The 14,772-nt window shown below is 49.4% G+C and overlaps 1 protein-coding gene across 5 annotated transcripts in view; it reads left to right on the top strand.

The window, feature by feature from the left end:
- CHST15 (carbohydrate sulfotransferase 15) overlaps positions 1 to 14,772 on the top strand; it is an 82,154-nt gene that overhangs the window by 41,199 nt on the left and 26,183 nt on the right. For all 5 annotated transcript variants that reach the window (XR_010661565.1, XM_065923498.1, XM_065923501.1 and 2 more), the window contains exons 2-5: positions 494 to 1,540; positions 2,162 to 2,501; positions 4,367 to 4,510; positions 7,737 to 7,893. Coding sequence is in view for 4 of the 5 variants with exons in the window: in XM_065923498.1 (XP_065779570.1) it covers positions 968 to 1,540; positions 2,162 to 2,501; positions 4,367 to 4,510; positions 7,737 to 7,893 (1,214 nt within the window). In the remaining variant the exon portion in view is untranslated. The remainder of the gene's footprint in view (positions 1 to 493; positions 1,541 to 2,161; positions 2,502 to 4,366; positions 4,511 to 7,736; positions 7,894 to 14,772) is intronic.

The following is a 14,772-nucleotide window of genomic DNA, read 5'->3' as shown; positions in this document are numbered from 1 at the left end:
ATTAGTGCTGTTAGGAGGGGAAAAAATATTTTCTCTGCCTCCTCCCATCTTAACTACTCTCCTTTGATTTTTTTTGTTGATTTAAAAGAGTTGTTATTTCAATTCATCCTTCAAATTCATAGTGACTAACTGTGCATGAATCGAAGAATGATTCCAAGTTGGGAGCAGGGGTTCTAGTCACTTAGCTGTGTCCAGGCACAGACATTATAGAATATGTGGGTTGTGTGAAATAAGAGGTGTTTAATAAGGTGCTGGTGGAGCTGGTATTGGGGTCATATTTGGTGGCAGAGATTGAACTCCAAAGCCAAACACCAAGGACCTGACACCTCTCCCTTCATCCTATATGATTTTCTGTAACTTGCTTGTAACCCAGCCAGCGTGGCTGAAACTTAGAAGTGGAAAAGAAGTGTGAACTTCTCTCCTTGGAAGATGTTCCCAGGGTGATTGCTGTCATCATCTAATGTAATAAAATCTCTTTTTCTTTGTTGTTTAGGTAATCTGACATCTTAAGGATTTTGTTCCGCATGAAGAGGAAACATTTCAAAGGAACATAGGATGTGAAAGAAGAAATCTCCATGGACTCTGCGTGGATGGTGTACCTGTCCATCTCTCATTGAGGCCATGAGATCTTCTAATCCCTTGGGTGTTTCCATGTTCTCCAGCAAGAACACTTCCACTTCATTTGGTGCCATGGGAAAAACCTGAGGGTCAGGAAAAATTGTTCCTGACCTTGTGACTTTTTCCAGGATTACAGAACATGACAATTGGATATCATTCGTGTTATCTTTTGGAGGCAAACCAAAGAACGTGATCCCTCATTCTCTGGTGTTTTGGCACCTGCTCATTTTTATTCTTGCTTCTGTTGCTTGTGCCTTCCGATCATCTTATGTGATCACTGAGCCATCCTTCAAGTTTTACAGCACAACTTGCAGGCATCCGTACTCCTCAGGGGCTCGCCCATGGCTCAATGGGCCAGCAGTCCAGGGGCATTACCATGAGGCACTGCATTAACTGCTGCATCCAACTGTCACCTGACGACGTACAGACACAGCAGGTCAGCTGCCGAGGAGGCTCCCATCACGGGCGTCAGGAGTGCCCAGTGTGCAAAGCAGAAAACAAAATTGTGTTTCGAGTGGACGGTAAGCAGATGAACTTGCTGGCTGTTCTCGAAGTGAGGGCTGATGGGAATGAGAGCTGGGGTGGGTTTTTGCGCTTCAAGAAGGGGAAGCGATGCAGCCTCATTTTTGGATTGATAATAATGACTTTGGTGATGGCTTCTTACATCCTTTCTGGGGTCCACCAAGAGCTTCTGATCTCATCGCCTTTCCATTACGGAGCCTTCCCCAGCAATCCCAGCTTGATGGAGGGCGAGAATCCGAGTGACACAAAAGAGCATCATCACCAATCCTCTCTAAATAATATTTCATACGTGAAGGACTATCCAAGCATTAAGTTAATTATCAACAGCATCACATCCAGGATTGAGTTTACCACCAGACAGCTCCCAGACGTAGAAGATCTCAAGAAGCAGGAATTGCACGTGAGTAGCCTGATGCTCATCTCCATTGACTGATTTTAAAGAATGGCTGCTTCCTTTCTTATCATCACCTTTGGCAAGAAAGTGACCAAAAATTTCCCAAGTGTAATAGTGGTAATTTGACAGCCTTATGGATGAGAATTCACTGGGAGGGCTGTGTCCATGCCAACAAGGGAACTCTGTACTGAATGGCACAGCTAAAAAGGTTGAAGGAACCCCCCCCTTCTAATAATTCCTTTCTGGGATGTTTTACTTGAAAGGTGGTCCTGGCAGTTAAAATTACTTTTGTAGATCACTCTTTAGTCTGTCCTAAATCACCGTGTTTGTCTCTAACGGCCACTTAAATATACAGCTATATAGTCGTGTGTGTGTGTAAGATAAATCACGGTAGAATGGATTTTGATGGAACTTGTATTTTCATTCTCTTCATATTTTATTTTTGTTGGGGGTTTAGGAAAAGCATGGTCATTGTTTACCAAGGCTACTTTTAGCATTTAGTCATCATCCAGTAATACTTCCCTTGCGAACATTGTAATAAGCCTCAGTGGAGGATCATACTGAGGACAGAGTGTGTTTCCCCCCGCGCTCACTGTGTCTCTCCGTTTTTGTCTCTTTCTGTTGCAGATGTTTTCCGTCATCCCGCACAAATTTCTTCCCAACAGTAAGAGCCCCTGTTGGTACGAGGAGTTCACGGGCAGGAACACCACCGACCCCTACCTGACCAACTCCTACGTACTCTACTCCAAGCGCTTCCGCTCCACCTTCGACACGCTGCGCAAGGCCTTCTGGGGCCACCTGTCCCACGCGCACGGCAAGCACTTCCGCCTCCGCTGCCTGCCCCACTTCTACATCATCGGGCAGCCCAAGTGCGGCACTACCGACCTCTACGATCGCCTGCGGCTGCACCCGGAAGTCAAGTTCTCTGCCATCAAGGAACCGCATTGGTGGACCCGGAAGCGCTTTGGTGCGTGCCGCCATGTCCCCATGGCAAGGGTGCTTCAGCCACCCTCACCTAGTCACTCCTTCCGGGGTCAGGGGTCAGGGTTGGAGTGGGAGCCCTGAGAATGACCCGAGCGGGGCATTCTGGAAGGTTCCAGGAGGGAGGCAGGTGGGGAAATGAGAAAAAACATGCTGAGAGGCAGAGATCAGAGAGTTCTCTGGTTTAGAGATCCCTGGACAGACACCCAGCAGAACTGAGTACCCAGCTCCCAGTCACCTGGTGAGCATTTATGCAGTGCAGACTGTGTGCAGGGGCAGCGAAGGGTGCCGGATGGGCACTCTTCTTGCCTTGAAGGGCCTTGGGACACGCACCATCCAGGTGGACGTTTGTTGGGGGCTGTAGGCTCTCAGTTCGCAGCTCAGTGCTGTTCCTGCGGGAGCCCCCACACCCACACCCCTGCACCCGGAGGAGGCAGGAGGAAGAAAGGTGGCTGTGTCTGGCCAGGTTTCAGCTTCCTGCTGGAGCATCACAGGACCTGAGGCTGTCACTGAGCTGCTTCCAGCCTCTTCTCTGACCTGCCTGACCCTTGGGCCTCAGAGGGTCAAAATGAAAGCCCCACAAAGGTAATTCTGGGCCACCCTGCTCACAGCACCCCTTTCCCAGGAGGTCGACGGTGAACACCACCCCATGACTCCTGCAGGCTGGTTTCTGCTCCACCCAGCCCGAAGCCAGCTTGAGCCACCCCCTCGGCCCCCAGGGTCACTGTTTCCTCTCCCTCAGCCTTTTCCCTTCTTCCAGGAGACGTTTGGTCACTGGAGCTAAGGGATGACAAATGCCAAAGTCTGGGTGAGCCTGGAAGGTGGTTTCCGTGGGAAGGACCTAGGTTGCTTGGAAAGGAATTTTGAAAGTTTTTTTAGTACAACCTAAGTTGAGATCAACTCTTAGTGTGTTTCTTGACAAATGTTTGACTTAATCCTTTTGATGTTCCTCCCAGAGTGAATAGAAGTGTAAATACATCTTTTGTGGTTTGCCAGCAGCCACTGTGGAAGCCAGAGTTTCTGTGCTCATCTGCGGGGGACCCTCGCTTACACAACTCACCATCTTCCCCCATGAAAACCAGGTTCCCGCTGGTCAGGGGGAGAGTCATGGGGGCATGCAGCCTCTGGAGTCTGGTATCTGGTACCACCTTGAACCTCTTGCTGTTTTGCCTGTGGATACTCTCTCTCCACTTTCCGTTAGACTTGATGGCTGTGGTTTGGGGCAATGTGTTGTCGATACATTTTCAAGTAAAATTTACCCACCTCTCAGGCAAGGGACAATTTAGGCTGCATGTTGCTGATGCCAGAATAACTCAGGTGTCAGCCTGGGGACCATCAGTTCTCCTTATTGTTTGGACAAATGGACAGACTGCCTGATGGAAAAGAACCTCAGGAAGGTGCTGGGGAGCCCCGACAAAAAAAAGATGCATCTGAGCTTCAGAGGACATGGCCCCTCTGATGAGAGGTGTTTTCTTGTGATTCATCATGTGTATGCTGATGCCATTGCTGCTCCACCCCTGAGGGACCTCCCTTGATGCCCATGTTAACCAGCCCTGACCTCTCTGGCCCTCCAAGTAGACCCGGTTATAGTTCTGGAACAGGTGTGCCATCCTTTCAGGGGCTACTGTGCACCTGAGTGATGGTGTATTCCAGACCTCAAAGTGCATGTGACTTAAAAGAGGGAGGCTGGTTTGCAGACATCCCTCTGTCTCTTGCAGCTCATGGGGTCAAGCCTTGACTGATGCAGCTGAGCCCTCAGACCTTTCCATCCGTTTGTGGTCACTCCCTTGAGGCCACCAGCCCAGCATGGCAGCTTTGTCCTCAGTAACCCCTGCTTCCTGGTTCTTGTAGGAATTGTCCGCCTAAGGGACGGGCTGCGGGACCGCTATCCCGTGGAAGACTACCTGGACCTCTTTGACCTGGCCGCACACCAGATTCATCAAGGACTGCAGGCCAGCGCGAAGGAGCCGAGCAAGATGAACAGAATCATTATCGGTATGGCTTCCGTGGAGCTCCTGCCCTGGGCCAGGCCGGGCTTCACTGCACCTGCAAGCATTTGCATGACATTTGCCCTCAGCTGCTGAGTGCATATTTCCCCAGTGACTCCCCCCACCCCTCTCCCCTGTGTAAAATGTTCATATTGTTTGTGCAATTTTCCATAACGCATAAATGTTTAGTAGACTGTCTAGTTGTGTGGAGACTCAAGTGCACCTGAAATGGCTTTTTTTAAATGTTGCTGTTTCTTGCTTTTATTAAAGTTAAGTTTGCATGCTGGATTTCTTTTCATGATACGCCCATCTGAGTAAGTTTGGATGGAAGATCACGAATGCAAAATGAATCAGTTTAATTCTTGTGGTGTTTGTACTCCCTGGCCGCTGGGACCCTGTGAAGATGGAGGTGGCCTCTCCTGAAACAGATGCATCTCTCATGCATCGTGGGTGACTGATTGCTGTTGGAAAAGCTTAGGTCTTGTCAGCCTTTAGACATTCAAAATGAGGTGGTTTGATTAGCAATCATTTTTTTTTAATTCACAAGAATGTTTTATAAAAAACATATCTGTTTACTCTATTGGATTCAACTTAAAAGACATTTATCCACTTACAACTCTGAGAGAGAGAAATCGAATCACATATTTTTCTTAAATTGGTTACCTGAGGCAGCGATCTATTTTTTCATTCTTCTAAATCTATTATATTTTGATTCTCTAAATTCGGTTACACTATCAGTGACTAAGAAGAATTGTAATCAACCATCTGAAAGACAACTGTTTACTTATGTGTCCCATGTCCAAGGGGGACAGACTTACATGCTGAAGCTCTGATTTATTTATTTTTAACTCAAAGAAATCGAGTCCTAGAAGCCAGATGAGAGCATACCCTCTTACTCAGTCCGAACTGGGTACTAGCTGTTTTCTTGCAGCTGTGAGTTAACACCCAAATTACAAATCTTAATTAATCTTTGACTGCGGCTCCCATACCATAGAGCTGTGGGCTTCCCTGGTAACCCAGTTGGTAAGAATCTGCCTGCAGTGTGGGAGACCCTGGTTTGATCCCTGGGTCAGGAAGATCCCCTGGAGAAGGAAATGGCAACCACTCCAGTATTCTTGCCTGGAAAAGCCTATGGACAGAGGAACTTGGCAGGCTACAGTCCATGGGGTCGCAAGAGTTGGACATGACTTAGTGACTAAGCCACCACCACCCATACCATATGCCTCTGGGAAAATCTCACATTCTTGTGAAATAGCTAAAAAACTATACATCCCAGGGTCAGGAGATAGAGCCTAAGCTAACGAATTAAAAAAGGAACGCTTTAGTTTGGTTTTCTCATTTTATTTACTTCTAAATTTAGAAATGAAAACTAAAGAATATATCCACACTCTGATATTTACCTGAAGCAGAGTTTTGTTGAGTTTTATGGTAGATGGAAAGCTGGCATCTAGCCCAGGAAGTGCCACCAGTGAGCTCCGTGCCATGCAACAAGTTGGTCTTTGTGTTCCTGGACTCAGTCTACTCATCTGTAAAATGGGTTTGTTGGACCAGCTCAGTTCTGGGTTCCTCCCCACCCTGAAACTCTGCTTTAGCTTCTTCTGGTTAGATCCCTGGAAGAAGCATACTGGTCTTTCTTCATCTTGGCCAATGGATCATAGAGGGCCCTTTCTCAGTGGTCTGGGCTAATGACTGGAGTCAGAAAGGACTCCAGCAGCTGGGTTCTCTGGGCTTGGGATCAATACATGTGGAAAGGCCGCTGCCCTCTCTCAGGGCTGCCCTCTCTCAAAGCCCCCTGCTCTGCCCTGTCAAAGTGCTCAAGTGAAGCTCTGATTGTTTATTGAATTATTGATCTTCCCCTAGGTTGTAAGGTTTGAGATTAAAGGGGATTTTCTGTCTTGTTTCTGTCATCTATCTACAGTGTCGAGCACAGTGCTGGGCACATTTTAGACACCAAATCAGAGCTTTCTGCATGGATGATTGAAGGATGAGTGAATGATGAATGAAGGATGGATGGGTAGATGGACAGACAGTTAGATAGATGGACAAGCATAGAACCAGTTCATTTATGAGCTTGACAAAATTTGTGCCAACTTAGTTCTAGGTACTTCCCTTGTCCTAGTATTCTTTTATTCATTATGAGTAGAATTTTCAAAGGACTTCAGATTGGCTTGTTTTTTCCTGTGTTCTAGGGTATTACCTCTTAAAAAAAACAGAAAGATGAGAATAGAAATGCTCACCTGGACATGATTGCACATCCAACAGAATAAATAGGACCCTGCTAATTCTCTGCATAACCGTGATGTGCTCATCAGTGATCAAAGAGAGTTAGTCTTCGGGCTCAGATTTTCTCTGAATAAGTGACTTTGAGATGTGTCATATAGTCCCGTGTACAATGTCAGGAAATCGAATGTATAATTAATTGATTGATTTGCCTTTCTTTCTGAATCTCTGAAGATTATTCCTTAAAAAAAAAAAAAAAAAAGAAGGAACCAGTTCAAGTCTATGAGACAGAAATGCTGAAAGGTCTGTGTGTTGGCCTCACCCCTGGCCCAGAATGTGCTTAACTGACCTCATCATGCTTCAGTCATGCCAACTGTGATCAAACAGGGGCTAGAACTGGCTTCCTGTTCACCCAGCCAGCACTGGGTGAATGCTAGCTGTGTCCAGGCCACGGGGTGGGTGGGCACGCAGGACCAAGGTCCCACGAGCCTTCCCACAAAGCCTTCCTCTTCGAGTGTGCTCGGGGACTGACCCTTGTGATTTCAAGGGAAGATTGATGCGGATTGCATGCCGTTTCCTAATATGAGTCAGCTTGCCCAAACTCCTCCTTCACCCCTGATGCCTTTTGAAGGAAACCATCTAGTATATTCTCAGTGGGCCCTTAAAATGCCACGGAGCTGTGCGCCGTAGGCAAAGTTAAACATCATGAAATTGGGAGGCCAGATGCTCATAGAGATTTTTCTGGCACATCCTGGAGGGAGGAGCTGGGAGGAAGAGGGATGCTCAGTGTGGCTCAGATCACCTTCCTCTCCAGATGGAGGTCGTTGCGGGGAGGGGGTGATGGTGTGGCAGAGGGCGGTCATCAGCCTCCTCTTCCCAGAGTCCAGTCGGCCCGCTTCCTGGACCAGCTCACCTGTGCACAGCTATTGTAGACGGCCTCACAGTCAGGCGTGGCCCCTAGTTCAGGAGCACGTAATTCAGCTTCACTCACTCGCAGCGTTTTCTGTTTCCAGGCGAGGCCAGTGCCTCCACCATGTGGGATAACAACGCCTGGACGCTCTTCTACGACAATGGCACAGACGGCGAGCCCCCCTTCCTGACCCAGGACTTCATCCACGCTTTCCAGCCAGATGCAAAGCTGATCGTCATGCTCAGGGACCCCGTGGAGAGGTGAGAGGCGTATTTGTGGATTTTTTTGTTTCGGGAAAAGGCAGTTTTCAAAGCCAGTCTTCTTTCTCATCACAGACAAGATTTTGCTGCTGCTTCTTCTTTAAATAAACAGGCTTAACATGTGATGTTACTGCTATTTCTTATGTAAACGTTATTCTTGGGGCAATCTTCACTGCCTCTAAACAAACTGTGGATTGTTTCCTTATCGTTCTGACCCTAGCCTGTGGGCCTTCAGCCTCTGCCAGGTCTGGCCTGGGGACGTGGGACTGCCCCTTGGGTGATGTCCAGGCAGGAGAAATGCCCTTGGAATCCGGGGTGTCGGGTTTCTCTGTAGGGTTTAACTGCTGTAGTTCTTGGTCCTCTGCCTTGATTGATGCCTTTCCCCTGTCGGCTCTGAAAGTGCTAGCTGCACCTTTCCTGAGAGGAAGAAAATGACAGAAGTGTGGTATCTGCTCGGTGTGGATGAGGTCAGGCCAGCGTGGTCCTGAACAGACTGGGTGAGGGTGGCCGGGCCAGCACTGGGCCATGCTGAGGTTGTTGACAACGGCTGTGTGCGTGGCAGAAGCTTAGGGCTGCCAGGACTTATCATTTAGTCCATCACGTCCCCTCTGGCCCAGCCAGTACCACTGCACCAGAGGCAAGAGGCTCCATTCTGCTCCAAGAGTTCCCATCCAGGGCAACCCAGTTCCTCTAAACCAGCCCTGTGAGAGCATCCTTCCTGTGTTGACCCCAAGTCTGTCTTTTGGGAGTGTCCACACTTTGGGCCCATTTCTTCCCCATAGAACTACATAGATCAGATTTAATCCTTCTAAATGGGAGAGCCTGCCAGATATAGAAAACATTATCGAGGCCCTGTGTCTTTTTTTCTTTGGACTAAATGCCTCTTGTTATGGGTTACTATAGGGGCTTCCCAGGTGGCACTGGTGGTAAAGAACCCGCCTGCCGATGCAGGAGACATAAGAGACGCGGGTTCGATCCCTGGGTCGGGAAGAGCCCCTGGAGGAGGGTGTGGCAACCCACTCCAGTATTCTTGCCTGGAGAATCCCACGGATAGGGGAGCCTGAGGGCTGCATACCACGGGGTCACAAAGAGTCGGACATGAGTGAAGTGACTTCACACACAGCACAAAGGTTATTATGCCCACGCCCCCACACATGCCAAAGATGTGTGTGAACTTGACCCTGTTGGGAAATAGGATCTTTGCTGATGGACTCAGGTTAAGATGTGGTCACACTGGATGAGGGTGGGCCCTAACCCAGGAGCTGATGTCCTTACGGGGAGAGGAACTCTGGACCCTGGGACCCACAGACACAGGGAGAACGCTGTGTGAGAATCAGGCAGAGGTTGGTGTGATGCTGCCAAACCCCCGAGGACTGCCAGGGACGGCTGGGACCGAGGCCCAGAGCAGACTCTCCTCGGAGGCCCCGGAGCGCACCGGCTCTGCTGGCACCTGGATTTCAGACTTCGGGCTTTCAGAACTGTGAGAGAATAAATTCCTGCTGGAATAAGCCACAAGTCGGCGGTAAATCATTACAGCAGTCCTAGGACGCTAACACACCCCTGGTTCCTTCCTTGGATAGCAGACATTCCTGGCCCCATAGCCTTGCGAATGATGATCGTTTGAAAAACACCTGTAATCTCCCACCCAGATAATTGCTATTTTTATTTTGGTTTGTTTTCTTGCAAGCTGATACTTATCTCTGCAGAGAAGTGCTGTGTGTGTGTGTGTGTGTGTGTGTGTGTGTGTGTGTGTGTGTGAGCGTGTGGTGTGGTGTGTGTACAGTTGTGTGACTCTACAGTCTCTCATCTTGCTTCTTTCATTTCTAATTCTTGATTTGCCTCCACGGGCCCCCCGTGGGTCCTGGAGTGGCCTCCGTGCCCTGCAGTGATCTGGGCAGAGAGCTGGATGGCCCCTGCCCCGTCCCCATCCCTGCAGACCCCCTGTGCGGCACCTCAGGGGCCATCTTCATGCTGCAGATGGTTCCACTCTGCCCACTGCACCTCCTCCAGCCTTGAGAGTCCCTCCATGCCGATCCTGAGGCTACCCTGTCCTCAGGGGACATGGGGGCAGCCGTGTTCTGCCTACCTCTTCCCACACCTCGGGAGACAGGAATTCGGCCCTTCTGCCCAGGGAGTGGGCTGGCACCTCCCCCCAGCTTGAGAACAGTTGACCCAAACCAGCGGTGCTCTCATGTGTATGTGATTACATAGCCGTCAGCCTTGAAAGGCCCGGTGACTAAGTGACCCCGCGCTGCCCACAGAGGGGTTTTCACAGCTGCTCTGTCGTCCTCCCCCAGACCACCCCCGCTGCAGCTCGCGAGGCTGGAACATTCTCTCGGAAGGGGTGGGGGCCTCGCTGCTTGGCCAGCGTCTTCCCGTCATGTCTCCCCGTTCCTCATTCTGAGGAAGGTCACAGGCCTCAACTCCAGAGGGCCAAGAAGGTGAAACTCCGGCCTCTGTCACCCCCTGGGCACAGAAATGGGAGCCCGGGGGATGGGGTGCTCATGCCAGCTGCAGACAGGGGTGGGCAATATGGTCTGCAGTTCAGCCAGGGCGGGGAGGGAGGGGGAAGTGTGGCCCTGAAGAGGGAAGGAGCAGCTAGTGGAGAGGGCAGAGAAAGGCCTTCCTGGAAGAGCTGAGGCCAGCCGGGGTTTTGAGGGCTGAGTAAGAGTTTGCCAAGTAAAGAGACAGGGAGAAGGTCAAGGGGAAGGCGCGTTCTGGGCAGGGAGGATGGAGAGCACAAAGGGAAGGACTGCGTGTTCTCTCAGAGAGCGGAGCCAGCTTCCCTGGGTGTGTCCCTCTCCCCTCAGGGACATGGGAGCCGTGAAGACAGGCTTTAAGCAGCAAGGGCCATCATGCTGCCCGGGTTCAGACACTGAGCCAGGAGCCAGGCCTGCCCGACTCACCTCTCAGACCTCAGCCCGTAGTTCCCCTTTTAGAAGATGGCCATCCCAAGGAGTCTCGTCTCCTTTTTTTTTTTTTAAAGAACACATGCCCTGTTTATACTGGGAACTGAAAGTTCTTGCCTTCCTGACACTCACTTAACAGAAAGTTCATCAGTTGAAATGTGCATTGATTCCCGGTCACATGCTGGGCTCTGTTCTGATGCTGAGCAGGCGCACAGAGATGCCCGCCCTCCAGGAGGGGCACTTTGTCAGGAATGCGAGGCCCTGATCCTCATGCACACGTGATGGGGCGGAGGAGAAGGGCAGGATGCCGTGGCAACACAGCCTCCTCAGGAAGCTAACCGCATTGTGGGACTGCTGCCTGTATTCTTCATCAACTGCTGCATCACAAATCACCCAGAAACCTGGCCGCTTAAGACATCACACTCAACTATCTCACACTGTCTTCCATGGGTCAGAACCCGGCACAGCTCTGCTCTCCCAAGGCCGTCGTCAAGGCGTCACGACCCAGGGCAAGTTCTCATCCGAAGGCTCAATAGGGGAAGGATCTGCTTTCAAGCTCATGCAGTTGTTGGCAGAATTCAGTTCCTCAAGAAGTGTGGGAAGAGGGCCACGGTTCTTTGCTGGCCATTGGCTAGAGGCTTGCCACTGGGCCACCCCGTCATCAGAAGCTGCTTGCTCCATCAGAGCCTGCTGCAAGTGGCAGCGAGCTGCTGCGAAGCTGGGAGCCTCCATCTTTTGTCATCTGAGCACAAGAGGGACAGCCCATCACCTTTGCCACATGCTCTCGAAGAGAGCAAGTCACGTGGTCCAGGACATAGGCAAGGGGAGGGGGCTACAGGGAGTGAATACCAGGAGGTGAGGATCTTCGGGACCATCTGAGAAGTTGCCTGCTTCTCTTTGCTGCTCTCATCCCACCGCCAGAAGGAGAGGAAGCGCCGGTGTAGCGCTGAGTGTGGTGGCAGCGACCCCCGGTGCAGAGGGTAGTGTGTGCATGTGTGCGCCTTCTGTGGGGGTTGCTGACAGCGGCAGCTGTTCCATTGCCTTTTAAACGTTTATAAAGGATGTAACAATAGGAATTTCTTCTTTTTTGAGCCCCGTGACTCATGGCCTGTCTGAAATGGCTGGCTCATTTCCCATTGCAACCAGAAAGGATGATAAATATCGGGTGTTTAGGTCACTCTTGAAGAAACAAACACTTGGAGCCCGAGTTCCCATTAGTCTTTACTGGGTCCCAGGCCATCAGCCACTGGAGCCGTTCTGTGACCTTGCACTTCTGCAAGTGGGAGATTCCTTGAGTTTCTCCCTGCCCGTGGGATTGGACCGCATTTTTCTTTCCTTGTACACATAGGCTCAGAGAGGAGTGGGGAAAACCTTCATTTCTAGTTTAAATTCACATTTAGCCTTTATGACTATAATTGATCAAAGGCAGAGGGTTTGAAAAGGTTGAAATTGTAAGCAAAATCAAATCAACCACTTTAGAGCTTCCGGGGAAGCAAGCCCAGTTATCTTTCTGGAGAGGAAGAGAGAACAGTGGAATGTGGATGGGATGGTTCTCAGGGCCAAAGGGCCAGCCGAGAATTCCTGGTGCACGTTTCTCTACGTAAGAGATAACGACAATTTAAAATTCAAGTTCCTTGGCTAAATCGCCCCAGTTAATTAGAAAGAAGCCACCAATTACAAGCAGGATTTTCCTTCATTTAGTTCAGTTCTTAAGTGGAAAAGACTTCTTTTCAACACTGCTCATATTGGCCGCCTGCCTGTTCATTTGTGAGATAGTTGATGGAGTTTGACTCAGCACAGAGGTGGTTACAGTCCCCAAGAAATGCAGAAAATGGTTGGAAGGTGCCCACCCCTTCAGCGTACTTTGTTGGAAGGATGTTTGGAGAGTGGTCCTGCACCATCAGTCATGGACTTTACCATCCCTGTATCTTGGGCTTGATTTTTCGAGTGATCTTCCCACAGTGCATGGTAACGACCACCTCCGGAATCTTTGGTTTTCACGTTTTATGGAGAGAGGTCAAAGCAGAAGGAGAAGTCAGCTCCATTAAGGGTAGAACTTGATTTTGATCCTAGTGTCTTAAGACCCAGTGTCTTGTCCCCAGTGCCTTGGAATCTGGGGAGTTATTTTCTTCATCTGCTTTTATGAACTGATTTTCTTAACACCCCACTGGGCTGGTTAAATGAGTTATTCTCTTCATGGCGATAAACTAGGAATGGATGGAACGAGGCTGCTAATGAAATGAATCCCTTTGTGTGCAGTTTTTCATTTGGACAGAGAGTGATGAGCAGGAGGGAACCTTTGGACTGGAACCTTGAACCGTTCATGAATGTCGTTCCATCGCTAGAGTGGCTGTTGGGGTGTGTGGGTGGTGAACAGTGACCCAGGATCATTGTGATAGGGACACAGCCTCAGGGACCAGAGGGTCTGTATGTGAACCCCATCTCTGCGGCTCTCTGGCTATGTGACCTTCAGCAGGTTATTCAACCTCTCTATGCCCTGTTCCTTCATTGATGAAATGAGGGGAAACAGTCCTATATCTGGGGCTTCTCTGGTGTCTCAGATGGTAAAGAATCTGCCTGCCAAGTGGGAGACCCAGGTTTGACCCCTGGGTTGAGAAAATGCCCTGGAGAAAGGAATGGCTACCCAGTCTGGTATTCCTGCCTGGAGAATTCCATGGACTAGAGGAGTTGGGCGGACTATAGTCCATGGGATCACAAAGAGTCACACATGACTGAGCAAGTAACACTTTCACTTTCAGTCGTGTATCTTGGGTTGTGAGGATAAAGTGACTTAATATGTGCAGTGTGTTTAAAATGCTGGGCAAGTGGTAACTATTATATACTACTTATTAATTACTATCATTATAATAATAGTAATATTACTATAGTAATACTATAATAGTAATAACACAATAGTAGCAAGTAATAATAACAATATCCAGACCAAGCACTCGGATACTCATGAAATGTTTATTGAGCCCTCTTGATGTGCTAGATGCACTGCCTACATTGGAGAGCAGAGTCCTTCCCGTCTGCCCTCCTGGAGTCTTCTCCAGTGGAGAGGTGGCAGCCTAGCATTCACTGATCACTTTCTTTAGCCTGGTTCAGCACTAAGTCCTTTTCAGGCATTGCCTCCTCTGAACTTTGCAAGCAGGTGAGAGGGCTGTCTTGACACGTCACAGCTGATGTGTGTGGGCTCAGTGGAGTTAAGTCACCTATCAGCTGTCACCTGGTTAATAAGTGGCCGGACTGAGATTCGATCCCATGTCACTTGGACTGAGGGGCCAAACTTTTCATCTCTGTCGTAGGTCAGTTACTGGGAGGCCGACTCTGAGGCAGAGGGTGCAGGAAGTTTATCAGTTCACTGTCAGTTCAGTCGCTCAGTTGTGTCTGACTCTTTGTGACCCCATGGACTGCAGCACGCCAGGCTTCCCTGTCCTTAGCCATCTCCCAGAGCTTACTTAAACTCATGTCCATTGAGTTGGTGATGCCATCCAACCATCTCATCTTCTGTCGTCCCCTTCTCCCACCTTCAGTCTTTCCTATCATCAGGGTCTTTTCCAATGAGTTAGTTCTTCGCATCAGTTGGCCAAAGCATTGGAGCTTCAGCTTCAGCATCAGTCCTTCCAATGAATATTCAGGACTTACTTCCTTAAGGATGGACTGGTTGGATCTCCTTGCAATCCAAGGGACTCTCAAGAGTCTTCTCCAACACCACAGTTCAAAAGCATCAATTCTTTGGCACTCAGCTCTCTTTAGAGTCCAAGTCTCACATCCATACATGACCACTGGAAAAACCATAGCTTTGACTAGACGGACCTTTGTTGGTAGAGTAATGTCTCTGCTTTTTAATATGCTGTCTAGGTTGGTCATAACTTTTCTTCCAAAGAACAAGCGTATTTTCATTTCATGGCTGCAGTCACCATCTGCAGTGATTTTGGAGCACTCCCCCACCAAATGAAGTTTACAG

The sequence above is a fragment of the Muntiacus reevesi genome, chromosome 2, assembly GCF_963930625.1.
Source record: "Muntiacus reevesi chromosome 2, mMunRee1.1, whole genome shotgun sequence".
Lineage (NCBI taxonomy): Eukaryota > Metazoa > Chordata > Mammalia > Artiodactyla > Cervidae > Muntiacus > Muntiacus reevesi.
This window is presented reverse-complemented; position numbering and strand designations above follow the sequence as displayed.